Here is an 18,691-nt window from a genome sequence, read left to right as displayed (position 1 = left end):
GTATTTTGACAAGTGTTTTTTCTCAGATTCTTCTTACCAGATTTTTTTTTTTTTACAAATAGAAAGCAACTTTATTGGTCTGTGTTTTATTTAACTAATTTAACACTCTAAACTGTTTAAAATTGCACAACCTTGTTATAAAATAACGGGTTCTTGCAGTGTAAAGCTGCATACATGGGCTGCACCATTAAAGCAGATTTGCTATAAAAACATTTTTTTTTTTTTTTGTATTTTACAGGTATATTCTCCTAAAATATGAAAATCAAAGATAAGATCACATCACAAATGTCACCTATCCACATGGAAGGAAAATGCTGAAAAGTTCTCTTTTATTAAACATCCAAACGAAAAGCATTCCAACTAAGTTTTGCGCTGGAATTTGTGTTATACTGATTGTTTTCTTAGATTTAATTTGTTTTGACTGCAAATGTTCATGAGTTTCAAACATATGTGATATCCTTGATTATTGATAATCAGTCTGAAATAAATGTATCAGTTGAACCCTGACATAAAGTGGAATGAGGTGCGACTTGCTTTAATTCCTCTGCAGGCAAAGTAGTTGATAAAATAAACAGAGCATCATACAGGATATTTTTTGTTTATGTTGTGAAGCCACTCAAACTGGCAGCCGTCACAGAACATATTGGTAATTAATATTTGTGTTTACATCCAGTCACATAATAATTGTAGTGCGTTAAGGATCACATTTCAGTCCTTTTACAGTTGCCTGTTCGAAGTCTCTTGTTCAATATTGGAGAATTTCCAAGAATTTTTTTGCTCCTATTGATAATTCAGAATCCAAAAGATGGAAAACAGGGTCCACATTTCATAATTCTTGAATTTTGTTTTAACTTTACATCTGGTGTTCGGTGAAGCCCGAGCGGTGCGCAGTGGGGGGTTTGATTTGGAAGCAGCAGCCTACTTGTCTGGAGAAGACGCTGATGACGGCGTTGAGGGTGAACCGACTCACAACCAAAACAATGAGCTGAAAGAGCCGAGGGGAGCTGCAGAGTTGTGCAATAATTCTCTGTGGGTTTGTAAGAATGAGCGACCCCATTAAAGATTTCAACCTTCACAGCAACATCATCAAACACTGCTGCAGACACTTTATCACATCTGAAGATTACATTACTAAGAAACCTACTTGTTTCCATGGCACTCGATTACCTCAAGAGAAAGATTGCAAACAGAACTTCTGATAGGAAACGGCCTTCAACCATGACTTACTTTGTTAAGAAGCTACTTTGGTCCACTGAGGCCGACCAGGATTCTCTGTGTTTCCACGTACTACACTCCCTCCCCTCACAGAGAAACAGAAAGGAGAAGCTGTTTTCTCCGAGGCATAGACGCCCCCAATGATTACAGATGACAAGATTGTATTCATTTCATTGCGAGCCAATAATTGCTGTAATGCTGATTTCTGTTTAACTACCCGACTGGCTCCCACGGGAAAACAGTAATTAAAAGAAAAGCTGCTAAGACGAATGGTGTCAGAGTCGTGCGGCTCGATAACAGTCACGTCAGCAATATGAGGGATCGAATATACCTGAGAATTTCTAAAGGATCCATATCTTGTCTGAGAGGCCTCCGTTAATCAAATGAGAACCCACTCAAGACTAAAACACTAAACAATCTCAGCAGCGACGTGGATATAAATCTGCACAAACTTAGAGACTCTTATACACCTCCAGAAGCTTCACACATAAAATTTCCCCTCGCATTCTGGCAATATGGTGTCCACGAACTTCACAGCTGGCAAAGAGGAGCTCTGAATATTCACTGGAAAATTCAAGAATAGAGAAGAGGTGAGAGAATGAAGGTCAAAGACTTTCCTGCTCTTGACTTTGCAATTTTCTGCCCTCTCCACTTCAGTTAATGAGACAATACATCCATTTATTTTGAGAGTAGTGCCATAGCAATTTGATATATCCCCTATAAATCGGACTGAAATTCATTTGCTTATATTCACACTACCTCCAAGTATCAAATCTATACATGAGTAGGAACCTTTTCTGACTTTGTGTCAATAGAAGAAGCTATTAATTGTTTTTTTTTTAAATTTAAAATGCCGGTGACAAGCTTAGAAATTTACGTCAACACTGTGCCAAAAACTGCAGTTCCTCTAATGACCACTTGAGGCTGCCTCCAAAAGCGAGTCAATCCCCACAGACCTTCATGTTAAAATGTCTAACTGTAGAGCAGAAATAAACATGTTTACAACCTGGTACAAACAATGGTTTTGGACTCTATAGTTTATTTTTACATTCGAGGTAACTGTATGGGGGTTATATTTTTATGCAACTCACTCATTTATATTGTATTCATGTTTTTCCTGCAGTTAACTAGTAAATTAAAACACATTTTTATGAATTTAGAATTTATTATTAGAGAAAATGTGTAAAATGAATTATATCTGTTAATGCTACAAATTTAACAAACATTGCTTTATTATATATTTTACAGAGCACTGTTACCAACGTGGCACATATACTTACTAGTACATCTGAGTGTCTGCTGATTAAAATGAAGCCCAGACTGCATCAGCTACTGATGCTGTTCGTAAAATTAAGGAGCTCTTGACTTGTGTCTTTCTGATGTTTTTGAGTGGAGCAGCAGCTGACGAAAGCCCCACCGCGCTCAGCGTTTCAAGGTCACCTTCTCTGAAACATGCCCTCCTCCTCCCTCCATCGTTCTCTCTCGCTTTCTTTCTGTCATTTTTTCCATTCTTTCTCTCCTTTCTCACTCTCTCAGTGGGTCTCACTGAGCGGACATTCAGCACATCAAAACCAGATGGCTAAAGATGCACCGCGGCTCGACTCCCCCTGATCTGCACTGCGCATGACCTACTTAGGGGTGGGACAGTCTGTGTGGCCTGTATGTGTGCAGGCTGCCTTCCTCCGCCTGCTGAGGCCCTCTGATTAAAGCTGTCATCTTACTCCCATCAGATGACACCCTGCCTCACGAGAAGGAGGTGGGAGCAGAGGCCAGAAGTCTGAGGGGCGCCAGGCGCTTCTCCCAAACACGTGGAATCGGCGGCTCAGAAGCTAACAGCCGCCTGCCAGGACCGGGGCGCTGATGAAGACGCCGCTTTGCATTCAGCTCGAGCCACAAACAGTCTGAATGAATGAAAAAGAGACGCACGGATCGGAGACCAGACTGCTGGAGCTGCGGTATTTTGAGAGTTTCCCCGATCTGTGGCTCCCATCTGACGTGTTATCAGTGCAGCAGCGAGGAAATCACAGGACTAAAGGAAATAGAGGGAAGGAAGTCATGTTTCTATATCAGTGTGAAATGAATTTTAATATAAAAGTTGCAAAAAAAATGTGTTTCCATTAAGTGCTTTAGAGCAAATAAACCAGGCTGTGTAGTTTGTCAGAAGGTGGTAGAACAGGCTACAGATATTTAAAAAAACAGCATAAAAGATGGAAATACACCACAGCAGTGTTCCTAATCACACACTAACATACTGCAGCAGGCGTACAAAGCAAGTATCGTTCCATGCAGCATGCATACAACTGGGAGATACCACTTTGCCATAGTAATGCACCTTCAACTATGACCATCGTAGGCTGTAGTGTGAAATGAGCTACAACATAAAGCTTGTTGATATGCATGATGGCTTCCAAACTGCAAAATCTGACCAGCTGCAGTGCGACATCTGGATATGTTTCACACATTATATTTCACATATTATGTCTCATATACTGAATCTCTTCCTTGCATTCTATATACTACTGTAGTATAGATCATGGAATGCGGCCCAGCTGCTTGTCTGCTTCTAAAAATACCAGAAAGAAAAAAACGAGCAAAATGTTGTCCATCTATGAGAGATAAATAGAGAAAGGTCTTCAGTAACTTGCCTTCATTTAGGAAAGTTTGAATGATTCTTTCATGTCGGCTGGCATCAGACATGCTATCTAGAGCAGAAGACATTGTGAATTAAGTGAATTAAATGTTCGGTAAAGGACGTCCCAAGCCCTCAACGCAATTTTAAATTGATTGGTACAGGAATCTAACCTACGAACCGAAGTCTGGTCTTCTGCTTCTGTTGCATATTGTCACACAGGTGTCATAACTCAAACAGCTGTCTTAATTAATGCAGCATTATCGTTCAATAAATGATTTTCATTATAATACAACTTGAAAACGCTGAATATTTGTCCTGTGCTGATTTTACAGAGGTCATTATGACTCACAGAAGACTTTGTCATGGTGTCCCTTTACTGGCTAAACTCCATCCATCCATCCATTCTATATACACCGCTTTATCCTCACTAGGTGCTAGATCCTAGTGAGGATAATATCCCAGCTGACTCGGGCGAAGGCAGGGGACACCCTGGACAGGTCGCCAGTCTGTCGCAGGGCTACATATACAGACACACAATCACTCTCGCATTCACACCTACGGGCAATTTAGAGTAATCAATTAACCTCAGCATATTGTTGGACTGTGGGAGGAAGCCGGAGTACCCGGAGCAAACTCACGCATGCACAGGGAGAACATGCAAACTCCATGCAGAAAGATCCCAGGCCCACACCGGGATTTGAACCGGGGATCTTCTTGCTGCAAGGCGAAAGTGCTAACCACCACTCCACTGTGCAGCCCGGCTAAACTCCCACAGTGCTAAATATTAAATGATTCAGATCAGACTGGGAGCCAAACAATTTGACCAAGATCTCGCTACTTTGCTATATCAGTCTTCAAATCTGTCAGAATCAGACAAACCATGAAGTGCAATAAAGGTACGTGTCTACGAGATTCGGCAATTTCCGGCATCCCATTGTCATAGACTCGATTTCTACTGTATGCAAATTTGATGCGGCGTCCGGGGTTCCGACACATCATGAAACTTCCGTCAGAAGTCTAAATCAGCCATTGGTGAACTAAAACGAGGACAGATTCAGCTGCTGCACAGGTTATTTCGTGCCTCAAATAAATTCAAAAACAGTTTTCGCAGAAGTGTTTTTGTAAGAAAAGAGAAAGTTTGCGATCGAGCCACCATGTTGGTCTGGCTTGAAATCCAGGAGCAGACAGCTCCCGAATTGATGCGTTGGTCCAATCGGGCAGCATAATTCGAGATTAAGGTCGGCAGGAGTTGAAAACCGGCTACTGGCCTCAAGTACACACCCACCAAGCGGGCAATTTTCAGATACAACACAATTACATGAGGGAAAAACGCATCTAGTGGACAAGATTGCAAAATCTTTAGGATTTACGGCAGTAATATGGCACTGTTTAACTAGACAGAAAACTTCATTTTTCTGTTCTTTGTCCTCCTACCCATGGTTGTGCTGTTTCCATAGAGGAGAACTTCATTTTGCAATGAAAAATGAGCCCACAGTATGTGGAAATATGACAGGAACAAATAATGTTTGGTGTTCAGAGGGCTAAAAGCATCAAAATTGTTTACTGGCTGACTGTGAAAATAAAAGCTTAAGTTTCAGGTAAGACTGAAAGATACAATGTAAAAGGAAATCTTTCACAAATCCAGTGCTGCTTAAGTGTAGATTTACTTTTTTATTCTATGTACTTTTGCTGTCGTATGTGTGCTGGTTACAAATATATGTATGTGTGAGTGTGTGTGTGTGTGTGGTCCAGTCCCTGTGAGGCCCCAAACCAGTGGCCGCAGTAGCTTTTCTCAATCTGTATCTCATCTCTGAAGACCCGTCATCTGTCAACAAACCACATGCACACATTTCTGCCTTTCTTAAAATACAGCACTCAGTGACCTTCTTCACCAGCTGTCCTCGTTTTGAGGAGCTATCGAGGGAAGCAGAGAGAGGCCTCCGAAGAGCCAAATTAATTCTTTGCTTTGAGCCGTGACATAACGCCTGCTGCAGCGTCGCAAAAAAAAAGCCTTCAGCTGGCAATGCAAAGAGCTACACATTCAGCATGCAGCCACGGTAGCTCCACTTACAGTCACAGTCAGGAGTTCTGGGGGAAATGTGTGCTTTTTCAGTTTGGTCTTTGAACGCTGGTTTTGTTGAGAGTATTCTGTGACAAACCTGGGACTGTGCGATGTGTGATAGGTGTGTGTATGTGTGTGTGACCTTGAGATATACCTTCATACCCAAACACAGCCCAATTAGGCTAAATCCAATACCCCATGTCTGAGATGAGACACGGTCACAACCCTGTCAGCTTTACCGGCCGTTTGAAGGAAAAAGGCGGTTCAACACAAGCGAGCCATGAGTGTATGCATGTGTGTGTGTGTGTGTGTGTGTGTGTGTGTGTGTGTGTGTGTGTGTGTGTGTGTGAGAGAGAGAGACGGGGACACCGAACACCATTCTTTCATTTACATTCTTTCCACTGTATCGGTCATAAGTATGAAAATGAACTGCGGCAGTCCAGTGCAAGAACAACACGAGTAATGAAAGAGACAGAAGTAGCGGCTACTCAGAACAGACTGACTGCTTTTACAACTGTGTGTGTGTGTGTTTCAGTGCCCTTTTTCAGACTCCTTTCAGATAATTTATCTGCTGCTCTGCAGGAGTTTTTCGTACATTCCTCTCCTCAGGTCCAAGAATTTAAAAAAAATCACTCCTGCATATCTCCACCATGTATGTACAGTAAAGAGTGTTTCCCCTAAAAGGTTCGGTTCAAAAGGGAACGATAGCTGTGAAGAATGTGCCTGAAGGGAATGTTTTTCCCTCAGATGTGGATGTTAATTAGATGATGTAAAAGGTAGAATTTTTAAAACATTTATATATAACGGTGAAATGAATTCTAATTGTTTTCAGTGAAGCAACAAGCTCTAAACAAAACCCTGATAGACACCAATCAGCCACAACATTAAAACCACTTACTGCAAAGTGAACAGCATTGATTATGCCGTTGCCATGCATAGTATTTGGCATTCATGTGGATGTTATTTGAACACATACCACCCACCTACATATCTGTCCAGGGAAACACACCTTTACATGACAACAGCATCTTTCATGTGGACAATGCATCCAATCAAGCAACCATGGAAGCTCAGATTCAAAAGATTCAAATCCGCACAACTTTCTCAAACCAATGCCTATGTTTCTTTGAGCGAAAGACTTAACCACCTGTGATTTTAAAATAGAAAGATCAGAATTTGCCAGCGAGCAACTGGAGGACTGTAAAGGAAGTGCGATCTCTTGACTTTCCTTGTGAACATAAAAGCTAGATTTCTAATTTAGTTTATTTGCTCTGATTCCTAACATTTCAGAGTTATTTTGGCTTCCCTAGGGTGACAAAAACGTCATTAGGCAGCTGGTTTTGATGCTGTGGCTGATCAGTGTATTATCACCTCAAAAAGAGACACATCCAGCAGTCCAACATTCACTTTTAACTCTGTTTTCATTCATAGATCTTTATTTTTAAGTGTTCATGTTGCACAATAAATTAGGGTCACTGCTGTAATAAACAGGTAGTGGACAACAAGTCTGTGAGAAGTGAAAACATCTGTGTGTCACAGCTGGAAAAGTGGTGAAAGAAAGACTGCGGCAGCGAAAGATTAAAGCTTCAAATCACAAAAACAAAGAGCTGAAAGCAGCTGAGAGAAACGACTGAGCAGGGTAATAATTCTCTTTGAGTTCATGTAGAAACACCTTTCCAGTTACACACAGACATTTGATCCATTGTTAATTTAAAATTATTGATTGGTGCAGCTTTAAACCCTGCTGCTTGCAGAAGAACATCACTGCTTGTTGTCCTTTCATTTCAGGGAAGAGGATAAGCGTGGAAAATACAGAGTTAAGCCTTGTTTGTTTATGTCAATTGTACTAATCTCTTAAAAGTAATGCAGCTTAATTTTTCATAAAATTCAACATTCCAGAGAGCTTTTGTTGTGTTCTCAAACATCACCAACAAACTGTGCCTGTTGCATGTAGCTCAAAATGTGCAAACCTGCCACCACAATGCACATTAACACTTCCTCTCTAAGAATGGGTGCAGATTAAATAAATAGCAGGTGAAAGGACCTTGCAAAGCCCACTGCAGAGAGGACAGTTCGGCAGCAAATGTTCCTTAGACAGAGCACAACCCCAGAGAGCTTCATTAGCACATGTGGGCATACATAATGAACACTCGTGCACTGATCTAAAATAGCAGCTAGCATAATAGAGCAGAAGAGTAACCAAGCGTGTAACATGGACGCAGGCTCACACATACACAATGGATTTTACTTTGCTGCCTCTGGTTTGCACGCAGTGTTTCCTGTGGGTATTTTGTGTGTGTGTGCGTGCATGCACGTGTGTGTGCGTGTTTGCGTGCATAAGTGCATTATTGATGCAACCCGCCAGGCAGAGATGATGCAGATCAAAGTCTGTGATGAGGGAACATGGTGGCCACCTCTTCACCACCCAGCCAGAGAGAGGACGCAGAAAGAGTCGGGATAGGAGATACGAGCTCTCTTTCTATTCAACTCCGGGCCTCCACGTCTCCCCCAACCTGTAAGCTCTTCACCCCTCCATCCTCATCCTCCTCTTCATCCGTCCTCCCCGCTTCTTGCCTCCACCTCCGGTAACCGTCCTTGGGATTGCGTCACGAGAACTCGCTTCCAAATTAACAGATTGCAAGGAGTCTTGAAGGATAGAAGAGGATATGAGAGGTGGGGGAGGGAGGGGGAGAGGGAGAGAGAGAGAGAGGCGGGGGGGGGGGTATCCGAGTTTCCATGACGACCGAGCAGGACTCCCGCCTGTCGAATGAACGGGTGTGTATGTACACGTGTGGCTCTGCGTGTTGAATCGAGGCTTTCACAGTGGGGAGACACCGTGAGATTTTTTTCTTCCCCTTTTTAGTTAATCAAGAACGAAGCAGCACGTCTCCTACGTAATAACACACATTCACATATACACACACACACACACACGCACACATATACGCCAACGCACCATGTTGTGAAGCATATTGCCTTCTCACTATTTCATACTTCTTTCACAGCCAAAAAAAAAAAAAAAAGGTGTGGAAGAGATGACTAGCGCAGAGTAATTACAACATGCCCTGGTAAGCTTTTAGCCTGCTCCAGGCGAGGATGCTTTTCACCACATCTTCTTTACAGGTTGAATAAAAATGTGATCCGACCACATGTGGGATGGTTGAAGAAGAAAACCTCAGAAAGCTTTAAGCTCCTATACGAGACAAAGGTCCTGAAAAGGCTAAAAGCTGATTTTAGCCTCTTCGTCTCCTCAGATCTCCTGCCTGTGACCCTGAAATTAAACCTGGGGCACCATCACGAAGGACGTCTCAGTCCCTAAAAAGTACCTGGAGAATGGAGGAGGTCTGTTGGAAGAGCTATAAAGATGAAGTCTTTTCAACACTCATGACAAATGACTGACAAATGTGTATATATTACATATTTCGCTCCATCATAATATATGTTCCTCTTTGTTGATATAGTTCTCTTTTGCGTGCCACGATTCTATTATACTTCACCGCATCCAGTGTCATAAATTAAATACAATAATGTATATCATGAACACTGCTCTGACTGTCTGACAAAGATAAAAAAAAAAAAAAACAGCAATAGGCTATAACAAAACAATGGACAGCTATGCCAAATGTTAATGAAAAACTTGTTGCTTCGACTCCTCTCTGATCGTATCTCTTGAAGGAGGAACTAAGATGCAACACCAAAGGAGTTGAGGAATGGAATCAAGGATGTACAAAGTCTATAACACACCTTTTTCACTAATTTGCTTCAGTTTACTCAGTCTGAGCAGTCAGGATGAGAAGCAGGCAATGATGATGAAATTATAGCAATATCCAGAAGCAATTGGCCATTTTTCAGTAGCAATTAAACCGCAATGATTGAATGTTTGATAGCTTCAGGTAAATGCATCAGATGTACTATTATGGTGGAAAAAATTCGGACACGAAGTCGTATTTTGTCTTTAATGAAGTTTTTGAATCCATAAGTTGCCAGAAAGCACTGTTAGGACGCCAAAAACCTTCCAAACTACAAGTAGCATTTCGAGTGGAACAACCTGTGAAACTGTAAGTACTCGGACATCAAGTAGCACTTTGTGCGGAGCAGTCCTTGAATGAGCCATTAAAATTTAAGCCTTTCAAACCGTAAGTCGTGCACTTTGGCTATTATCCATTGCAGCAGACGGTGTAGTCTCAAAACGAAGGGCTCTAGACGTGAATCTAGTAAGTGCAGTCCTAAAAGTGCAGCCTCCGATACAGATATCGTTGACAAGAGTTAACCCAGACCCCAAACTCCCCTACATTTTCAATTCCTTTCCTGGCTTGTCTCCAATCTAATGCAGCCTGCAGTTCAGCCAAAAAAAAAGTTTTTTTTGTCATGCTAGAATCTGGTTCAAAAGGTTGGTTTGGTGGCAAGATTAAAACTCTCATGAACTTTCCCAATTTTCTCGACCCAATGCCTCATTTCCTTTAAGCAGTGAACTAAACCACCTCTGATTTCACAACAGAAAGATTATGATAATGCACACGTAGGACTGAAAATGAAGCGTGACCTCTTGACTTTCCTAGTACATAAAGGGTAAATTTGAAAGCGTAATTGGTTATTTTGTTTATTTCCTTCACCTCCTCTGGCATGACAATGGAGAGCTATTTTGGCCAGTAGTTTAGCTCATGTGACTGTTTTTTTTTGTTACACCAAGAGCGCATGAGTCCGAAACCCAACAGGACCCAACAGATCTGCTGCCAACGTCTTAATGTAATAAACCACATGACACCAAAGAACTTCCATGTCCCAAAAAGTCTGCGCTGTTTTGGCGCCAATCGTTGTACAAGTTGGAGGATAACAAGCGACACAAGTGACAGTTATGCTCTGCCAAAAATACAATCAACAAGAGGTGTGAGGATCTTTGCGGCTAGACATATGGCAATGTGACCCTGACCAAGAAAAGAGGAAGCAACATGTCGGATGCTGAGGTGAGCGGAAGCATCTTCTGTGCACCGATGACTCCTGGGGTGCGCTTTGATTGGATCATTAACAAGACAGTGACACCCGAGTGGACATGCTGGGAGTGGCGATAAAGTCTGACATGTCTTTTGTCTTCTATAACCCCCCCTTGTTCAATTTGTGATCCTTATACTATAACCAGCCTGGATCTTAAAAGCAAAAGGCGACGAGAGAGAGTAACAAATATCTTGCATTTTAGACATGTTCAGGTTGAAAATATTTAAAAATTGCACTCGTTGAAGACTCATTAGGGGTTGACTGCACCACAGAGATGCTGTACGTAATTTTAGATTGGTATACGACATGTGAGTACACACACAAACACCACTGTAGTGGGCCGCTCAGCTCTCAGGGTCTCCAACGGGGATGGTTATAGATGTCCATTAGTGGCAGCTCTGAGCCCAGAGGAGAAACTGGGTCAGAACTGCATGAGAGAGAGAGAGAGAGAAGAGTGTTGTATCTTCCTTTCTCCGATTCATAAAGACCAACACACACCAAACACTACAGTATTTTTATATTAGCTCAGCCTTGGTTACATGCCCACATCCATTATCCCACATCGGAGCCTTTAACATCCTGTCTGCTGCTTTCTGTGTTTATGCGTCTGTCTGTTGTTGTTTACATCCATCCAAGAGCTAAATGACTAATAGAGTTGTTGTTTTTTTCTCCAGTGATTTAATTGAACTAACAGAGGTTGTCGAAGGCCTTTTATAATTCATCATATTCATCCGCACACAGATGGCCATGGAGCTGCCATGGAAGGGCAATGACCTGCTCAGTGGGAGCAGTTCTGGGTTCAGTGACTTGTTCAAGGGCACATCTACATAATATTAGGCAGAGATGGAAACACTAGAACTAGATTCAACACAGCTGAATGTTAGCACCATTCATGTGGTGGGAACTAGTTGGTACAATCACTATTACAGATACATATTAGGACTTGGCAATGATTTATAGTCAGCATAATAATATATGATCATTTTTTTTGAAGGGATATTTTTCAGAAAGACCAGCAGAAAAGACAAGTTTAGCTTGAATTTAGCTACCTTACTTTTAATTCAACCAGTTTAACCTTTTTGTCAAGGTACACAGCTAATAATTTTAGACATTTCAAATAGGATAAATCTCACCTTGATACATCTGGTGATAACTAAGTCAAATGTGAAATCAGGACAGCCAAAAAGTGGTACAAAGACTATGATACATACAAATTTGGGCTGGACAGTGAAGCTGAAGCAATTATCATGGTGAAATGTTTAATTTCAGTCAATATAGTAATAATTGGTGATTTTTCAATTACATTTTTTTCAGAAAGACCAGCGGAAAAAAAAAGTTTATTTTGAATTTAACCACCTCACTTAACCGTTTGAGTCCATACACACAGCTAATACTAACGTTAACAAGCAAAAACATATTTTAAAAAAAAATTCATCTTGCCTCGATACATTTTAAATAGAAAGGAAGTAAAAGAACGTGCTGACGTTAAGGTTTCCAGTGGCTGGCCTTCTAATGCCCCCTACATCAAGTCCGTCAACCGTGAGAGGCTGCAAATATGTCGCTCACAAGGGCAACCGTCGGTCCCTGCTGGCCTCCACCAGCGAGGCTTATTATACCTTCATAATGGAGACCCCTCGCCCTGCATTGCTCTCTGAGGCCTATATGGAAGCCGAGGGAAGAGTTATGCAGAGTGAGCGGGCTCCATTTTCAAACCATGACAGGTTGTTAGGAGCCAGCGAGAAAGCACAACGAGGGTTTGTTGATGCAAATGAACTTTGCATTTTGTTTAGTGATGTCTTGGCGTTAGCATCTCATGCATTTAAATGAAACTATCAAACATTCTTGAACAATTTTCCTGACCTTAAATCATCACATTTTTAGAATTAACTCTGCTCATCCATCTCTAACATTTTTTTTTCTAAAAATTGCTTGTCGAATCACATTTAGTAAGTTTTTTCACACATTGAAATTTGAGGCTGTTTGAATTCCAATATCTCAAGAACTATTTAAGATAAAAGCCTGAAAATGCCACTGTTATTTCTCATCGTATCATTGATACAGAATCTGTAAGATTTGTCAAATACATCAAACAACCTCTGTGACAGACTGGCGACCTGTCCAGGATGTCCCCTGCCTTCGCCCGAGTCAGCTGGGATAGACTCCAGCACCCCCCGCGACCCCAGTGAGGATAAAGCGGTGTATAGAGAATGGATGGATCAAACAGCCTTCAACTAAGCCTGAGTTGAAAGATGAGAAATAAAATGAAGCCCCCATGAAAAGTCTGTGAAAAGTGGGCTGCAGGCATTGTTTTTAAAAAAGAAAAAGATGTCGAAAAGTATTTGAATTTCACAGACACCATTTTAAATATACATAGTTTAGGATGAAAACATTTCAAGCAAGTCAGAGACGGTTGAACAAAAGATCTGGATGATTTCAGATGGAATTACCTTCTGCTACTGATGAAGTGTCTACTTTACATGGACCTGAGGACACCAATTGTGATCAGTTTTTAGTAGTATCACACTTATATGTTTGCATAAACATAATTTCCCAATTTCAGAAACTTGAATCAGCATTTATCTCAGATTTAAGAAACCAGAACTCCAAAAACCCCAGCTCCGATGAAGTTGTGATGTTGTGTAAAATGTAAATAGAAACAGAATACAATGATTTGCAAATCTTTTTTCAACCTGTATTCAATCAAATACACTACAAAGACATATTTAATGTTCAAACTGATAAACGTCATTGTTTTTTGTATTCAAATATTGACTCATTCGGAATTTGACGCCTGCAACACGTTCTAAAAAAGCTGCGACAGAGGCATGCTTCTCACACAGACTGAATAAAAAAGATTATTATACAGTCTATGGTTTATAATCTATGGTTTATGACTGTGTTACATCACTCAATCATTTGTTGAAGCTTTGTCGGTGGAATTCTTCCCCATTCTGGCTTGATGTACGACAGAGGCTTTTGGAGGCTTTTACACCCAATCATAACACTCACCTGTTTCCAAATCCTTTTTCACCCATGGAATGTTCCAAACAAGTGTGTTATTGAGCATTACTCAACTTTCCCAGTCTTTTGCCCCTGCCTCAGCTTTTTCAGAACGTGTTCAAATCGGGATCAAATTCAAAACAAATGAATATTTGGAAAAAAACCAATAACATGTATCAGTTAGAACATTAAATATCTTGTCTTTGTAGTGCATTTGATTGAATCGAGGTTGAAAAAGATTTGCAAATAATTATATTCTGTTTATATTTACGTTTTACACAACGTCCTGGCTTCATTGGAATTGGGGTTTGTAGCTAAAAGAATAAAGGATACTGCTGCATGTGTACATCTCATTCTGGTTTCTGACTGAGCCGCTGCTTCAGCTCAGTGATGTAACTGGAGCTTTTGTTTCCTTTGGTCTCATGAATGGTTCAGCTGTCATACAGCTTGTAAAACGATGCTATGCTCATGTGGAAACTTTCCCTCCAGCCAGTCTCTCTGAACTCCGTCATAATAACCCCGTTGTATCAGTCATGGTAGAGTACGTTTGTCATATCTTCCATCACATCCTCAATCAATGCTCCCTTGTTCTATGTTTAGAACATGTTTAGTATTTCCTGTCGTGGCGGATAAGGCAAATTTGTAATGCAAATCTGGCATTTAAAAATAGCACTAGGACCGCTGTAAATCAAAGTGGCCGCATTTATAATAGCCTCAGTCAAATGAATGTAAGGTTAGGCTACCAGTTATAACAATGCCAGATTAAACTGCTGGTTTGTGATGTAAACGTCACAGGTGACTGCACACAGAAACCACTCCGTAAAAAAAAGACATTAAAATCTCTTAAAAAATGGGAAAATCTGGCAGCAAAGGTGCCCAAAAAATAAATTAAAAAATAATAATAAATGCCGTGAAAATATCAGCAAAAACTAAATAACTGTCAAACATGGTAAAAAGCCAGAGAAAAAAAAAGAATTATTATTTGCAAATAAAAAAATACAGATTTTGATGTGTGCATTATGTGTAGTTTTGACCCATCTTTAAAAATGTTTTACAGTCAAAATGTAAATTAAAACTATTATTAACTTTGATTTTGTAAATTAAATCAGGGGAAATTTGTAAAATAACCTCATTATTAACTTAAATTGTTTACCATTTTCTTTTTCCTGTCAAATAACAGCAAATATCTGTAAAATAACAATATTTTGTGGTGATTTAAACACAGTAATTATAGTGTAACTTTATTGGCAAACACTAAAGGAATTAATTATCTTTCGTAAAAAATACGGGCTTTGATGTGGACATTATTTACACTTTTGGAGTGTTTTTTTAACGGTTAACATGTAAACTATACAAAAACTTTTTTTGTGATTTTACTTGTCGTCTGTAATTTAACAAAACTGTGAATAGTAAATACTTCAAAATTGACAGTTAAAACTTGATAAAAGATATACTCACTTTCATTATGTTTACGGGAAAAGATTAACTGAATTTCTCAGAGCTCCGTGTAAACGCCATTTTGTGACATAAATCAGGTTAAGTCTCATAACCAGGATTCTGTCCTCATGTGAACACGATCAATGAAAACACGTCGACTCAGGCAGTAAAGACCAACAGTATGAAAACTATCGACAACGACAGACTTGAATTATTGACAGAAACAAACACCCTCCAGCTCTCAGTGATTACAGCCTTTAATTTCTTTCCTGAGGCCTTCTGAGGTCAAGAAAACAGGACGGTTTGCCTTGGTTCGTCACAGGATTTCACATCAACGCCAATTAACCAGCATCGCAGCATTGCAGTGCTGTGTTTAGCATCCAGATTTTCTGAATAAACAAAACCCTGCGTATCTTCTGCAGACTGTCTCCAGAGTTGTGGCCTCTGACATCTGCTTTACTTTGCATGCAGAAGACTGTAGCTCTATGAGTAAAGACATTACAGAGCTGGCTGATTACTATGTAATAGCCTTCTTCAGGCGAATTAAATGTACCACGGTCCGCATTCTGATTTGGAGACGGGACAGCGGGTTTGCTGATGGATGATCAGTTCCGATATGGAGGAGAAACTTCGACCGGGAACAGAATGAAATGTGACTGCAGCACAAAAGTGATCAACAGAAGAAAACAGCAGCATTTTCCTGTTTCTCCCTGAGGAAACCTGCTACACTGAGTGTTGATTAGACCCTGATGACGCCGTTTCACACAGATCATATCGACAAAATTGGACTCACGGTGACACGAAGCTCGAGATTTTTCAATAAAGATAATGATGCTCACCACAGGGACAAGTTAAAAGCCTGGGTGAGTCACGCACAGAGCAGATTGTTTATAAGGCAAAAACAATCATTTGTGACTCTGCCACCTCTGCGTAACTCACCACCTGCTGGTCAACGTCAGAGTTTCATTTCTAGCTGCTGCAGCTTTGAGGAAAAATGTGCTCGTCCTGCTGCATGTCGCTGAGGCGTTGGGCTGGATGTCTGTGCTGCACCTCCCACACCGAGTGGTTTCAGAGGAGCTGTCACTTGAGTGTGGGTGGTTATGGAGCCGTCTCCAACAGAAGACTTCTGATTTATGCCTGCCTTTAAAAGCACACACTAAAATGTACACTGTGGTCTTCGTTTGATGACACAAGCAGGGAGTTTATTACAGACGACAGCGAGCATGATCGGCCCATGTAAGAAGATCGATAAGTCAGTAAAATTATGCATTTTCCTGTTATTTCTGAGCATTTGATAAACAAAAATATCTATTATACCGGAACAAATGAAACCCTCATGACCAAACTCGTGAATTTTATTTCTAAATTCTCAATTTTTATCAATTCAAAATTCTCCTCTATGCAGGCACCAGTAAAAAAAAAAAAAAACTAACAAAAAAACCGATAGCAACTCATATCAGAGCGTGTCCTTGGCAACCTGCAGTGATCTTGACTGTACTGGCAGTTCACTCTGCATTAGACCAAACACTTTGACAAAATCATCAAGCAAAGAGAATAGAAACATGAAGAGAATGTTTGCATCTAGTAGATATAGCAGGACAACATAATAAAGGGTGTCACAATCACGAAAATCTACTCATAAGAAGCACGATGCATTAAAGTTACAAATATCTTAGATGTGAGACAACTGGGGCTGCACAAAAAAGAAAATGATGTATTTTGATCTATATTGACGTCAGGATTACTACAGTCCTTTTATAACTACATATTTGAAGAAACAGGGCACTGCTTTTGCTTCCATGTTGTGCTACATTTGAGCAAATGTCCAGCGGCAATATATATATAAAATTATACCCAAAACACCCTACTTTCCGAGTATCTGTTTATATGATACTACAATTTACCAGTGTTCCCTAAACACCTCACATACAGGCTACACCACATGCTAACTAGTTGACAGAGTGAAGCTTCTAGTCTCCTTCAGTTACTGCAAAACAAGCAACGCAGACAAGTGTGAGACCAAAAATTATTTTTAAAAAAGCTAAATAATGCATTCTAAAATCAGATTTACCCAAACTGAAACCAAGTGGGTTTATCTACGTGGGCAGTATTCTATGAGCTGAACATTTTAATAGTCACTACTGCAGTCAATAATGTTCATTTCTATGTGGGAAGTTGTGATTAATATTTAATTAATAATGCAGCCCCAGAGATGACTATAGCTCTAAATGGGTCTGCACAGTCTGTGTGAAGGACTGTGTGTTAATGTGAAATAAACATGCACGCTTTAAATAAAACACACCGGTAGTTAGATTTTTATGCCTTGTTAATATCCAAAAACGGAGAGGCTCATCTTTCTAATTTACTTTCTGGCTGTTATTGAGGATCTCGCCCAAGGACACATCGACAGGGGAGATTAAATTCGAGCACACAACCGAGGTGTGATCTCACCACACTGAGGACAATCTGCTGCCTCTTTTGACATTATGCTGCCGCGTTGTGCAGATTACTGCTAAAATGCTGCGATAAGTAACACGTTTGGAGAGCATTCTGCATCACAGTAAAGTCTGGCAGCTCTCAATGATCGCACGATTACTTGTTGCCACTCAGCAGCCATCATGTTTGAAAGCTTGTGTATTAATACTGCAACACTTAGACTATATTAGTGGTCGACGCTGGGGTGCGACTTTGTTCTTACCATGATCTGCAGCCGCACAATCGTCCTACAATGACAGCGACAATGACAGGGTTGGAAACAGTGCAAGGAAAAGCTCATATTCTCCCATAGACACACTGGAGCAACCACTTCAGAGTGATATGATGGCATTAACAGCCAGGAAGAACACTAAAAACACCACTAACGCAGTGAAGAAACAACTGCAGACAACCAAATATTTTGACATTAGCATTAAACTTTATAGGATCACAAACCAAATTTATGTATTGTTATAAGAAGCCACAACAATCTTCTGACTACAATGCACAACAGACATTTTTGGATTCAAATTACAGCGTGGCATCCCTCTAAACCTGGCCTACGCTGCCACTTAGTGGATGACGTGCTGAATTACAGCCCCATTTGTTTCAGTTGAAGCACAACATGCATAGTTTTTTGTTACATACAGCTGTTTTTATCGATGCAACAGAGAAAAAATAGCCCCAAAACATAAACAACTGAGCGTTAATCTGTGTAAAATCACTACATGTGTCTGTATTTACTTTTTATAGAACACATAACTCCAGTTTCAGAGGCCTGGCTGAAGATTAAAGGGGAACAGAGTGTTTGCAGTCTTGGCCTCGAGGCTTTAGAACAATGTGCCTGAGAAAATCAGGTCGGCTGAGTCGGTGACCTC

General features: G+C 40.5%; 1 protein-coding gene across 2 annotated transcripts in view; it reads right to left on the bottom strand.

The window, feature by feature from the left end:
- The window catches only part of LOC110951382 (1-phosphatidylinositol 4,5-bisphosphate phosphodiesterase beta-1), a 187,684-nt gene that overhangs the window by 5,070 nt on the left and 163,923 nt on the right, over positions 1-18,691 (bottom strand). Inside the window, exon 33 of one of the 2 annotated variants that reach the window (XM_051960678.1) lies at positions 18,037-18,061. The exons of the other annotated variant lie outside the window; for it this stretch is intronic. Coding sequence (XP_051816638.1) covers positions 18,037-18,061 — 25 coding nt within the window. The remainder of the gene's footprint in view (positions 1-18,036; positions 18,062-18,691) is intronic. 2 annotated transcript variants of the gene reach the window in all.

The sequence above is a fragment of the Acanthochromis polyacanthus genome, chromosome 16 (genome assembly GCF_021347895.1).
Source record: "Acanthochromis polyacanthus isolate Apoly-LR-REF ecotype Palm Island chromosome 16, KAUST_Apoly_ChrSc, whole genome shotgun sequence".
Lineage (NCBI taxonomy): Eukaryota > Metazoa > Chordata > Actinopteri > Pomacentridae > Acanthochromis > Acanthochromis polyacanthus.
Note: the sequence above shows the minus strand (reverse complement) of the source record. Positions and strands in the feature narration are given on the sequence as shown.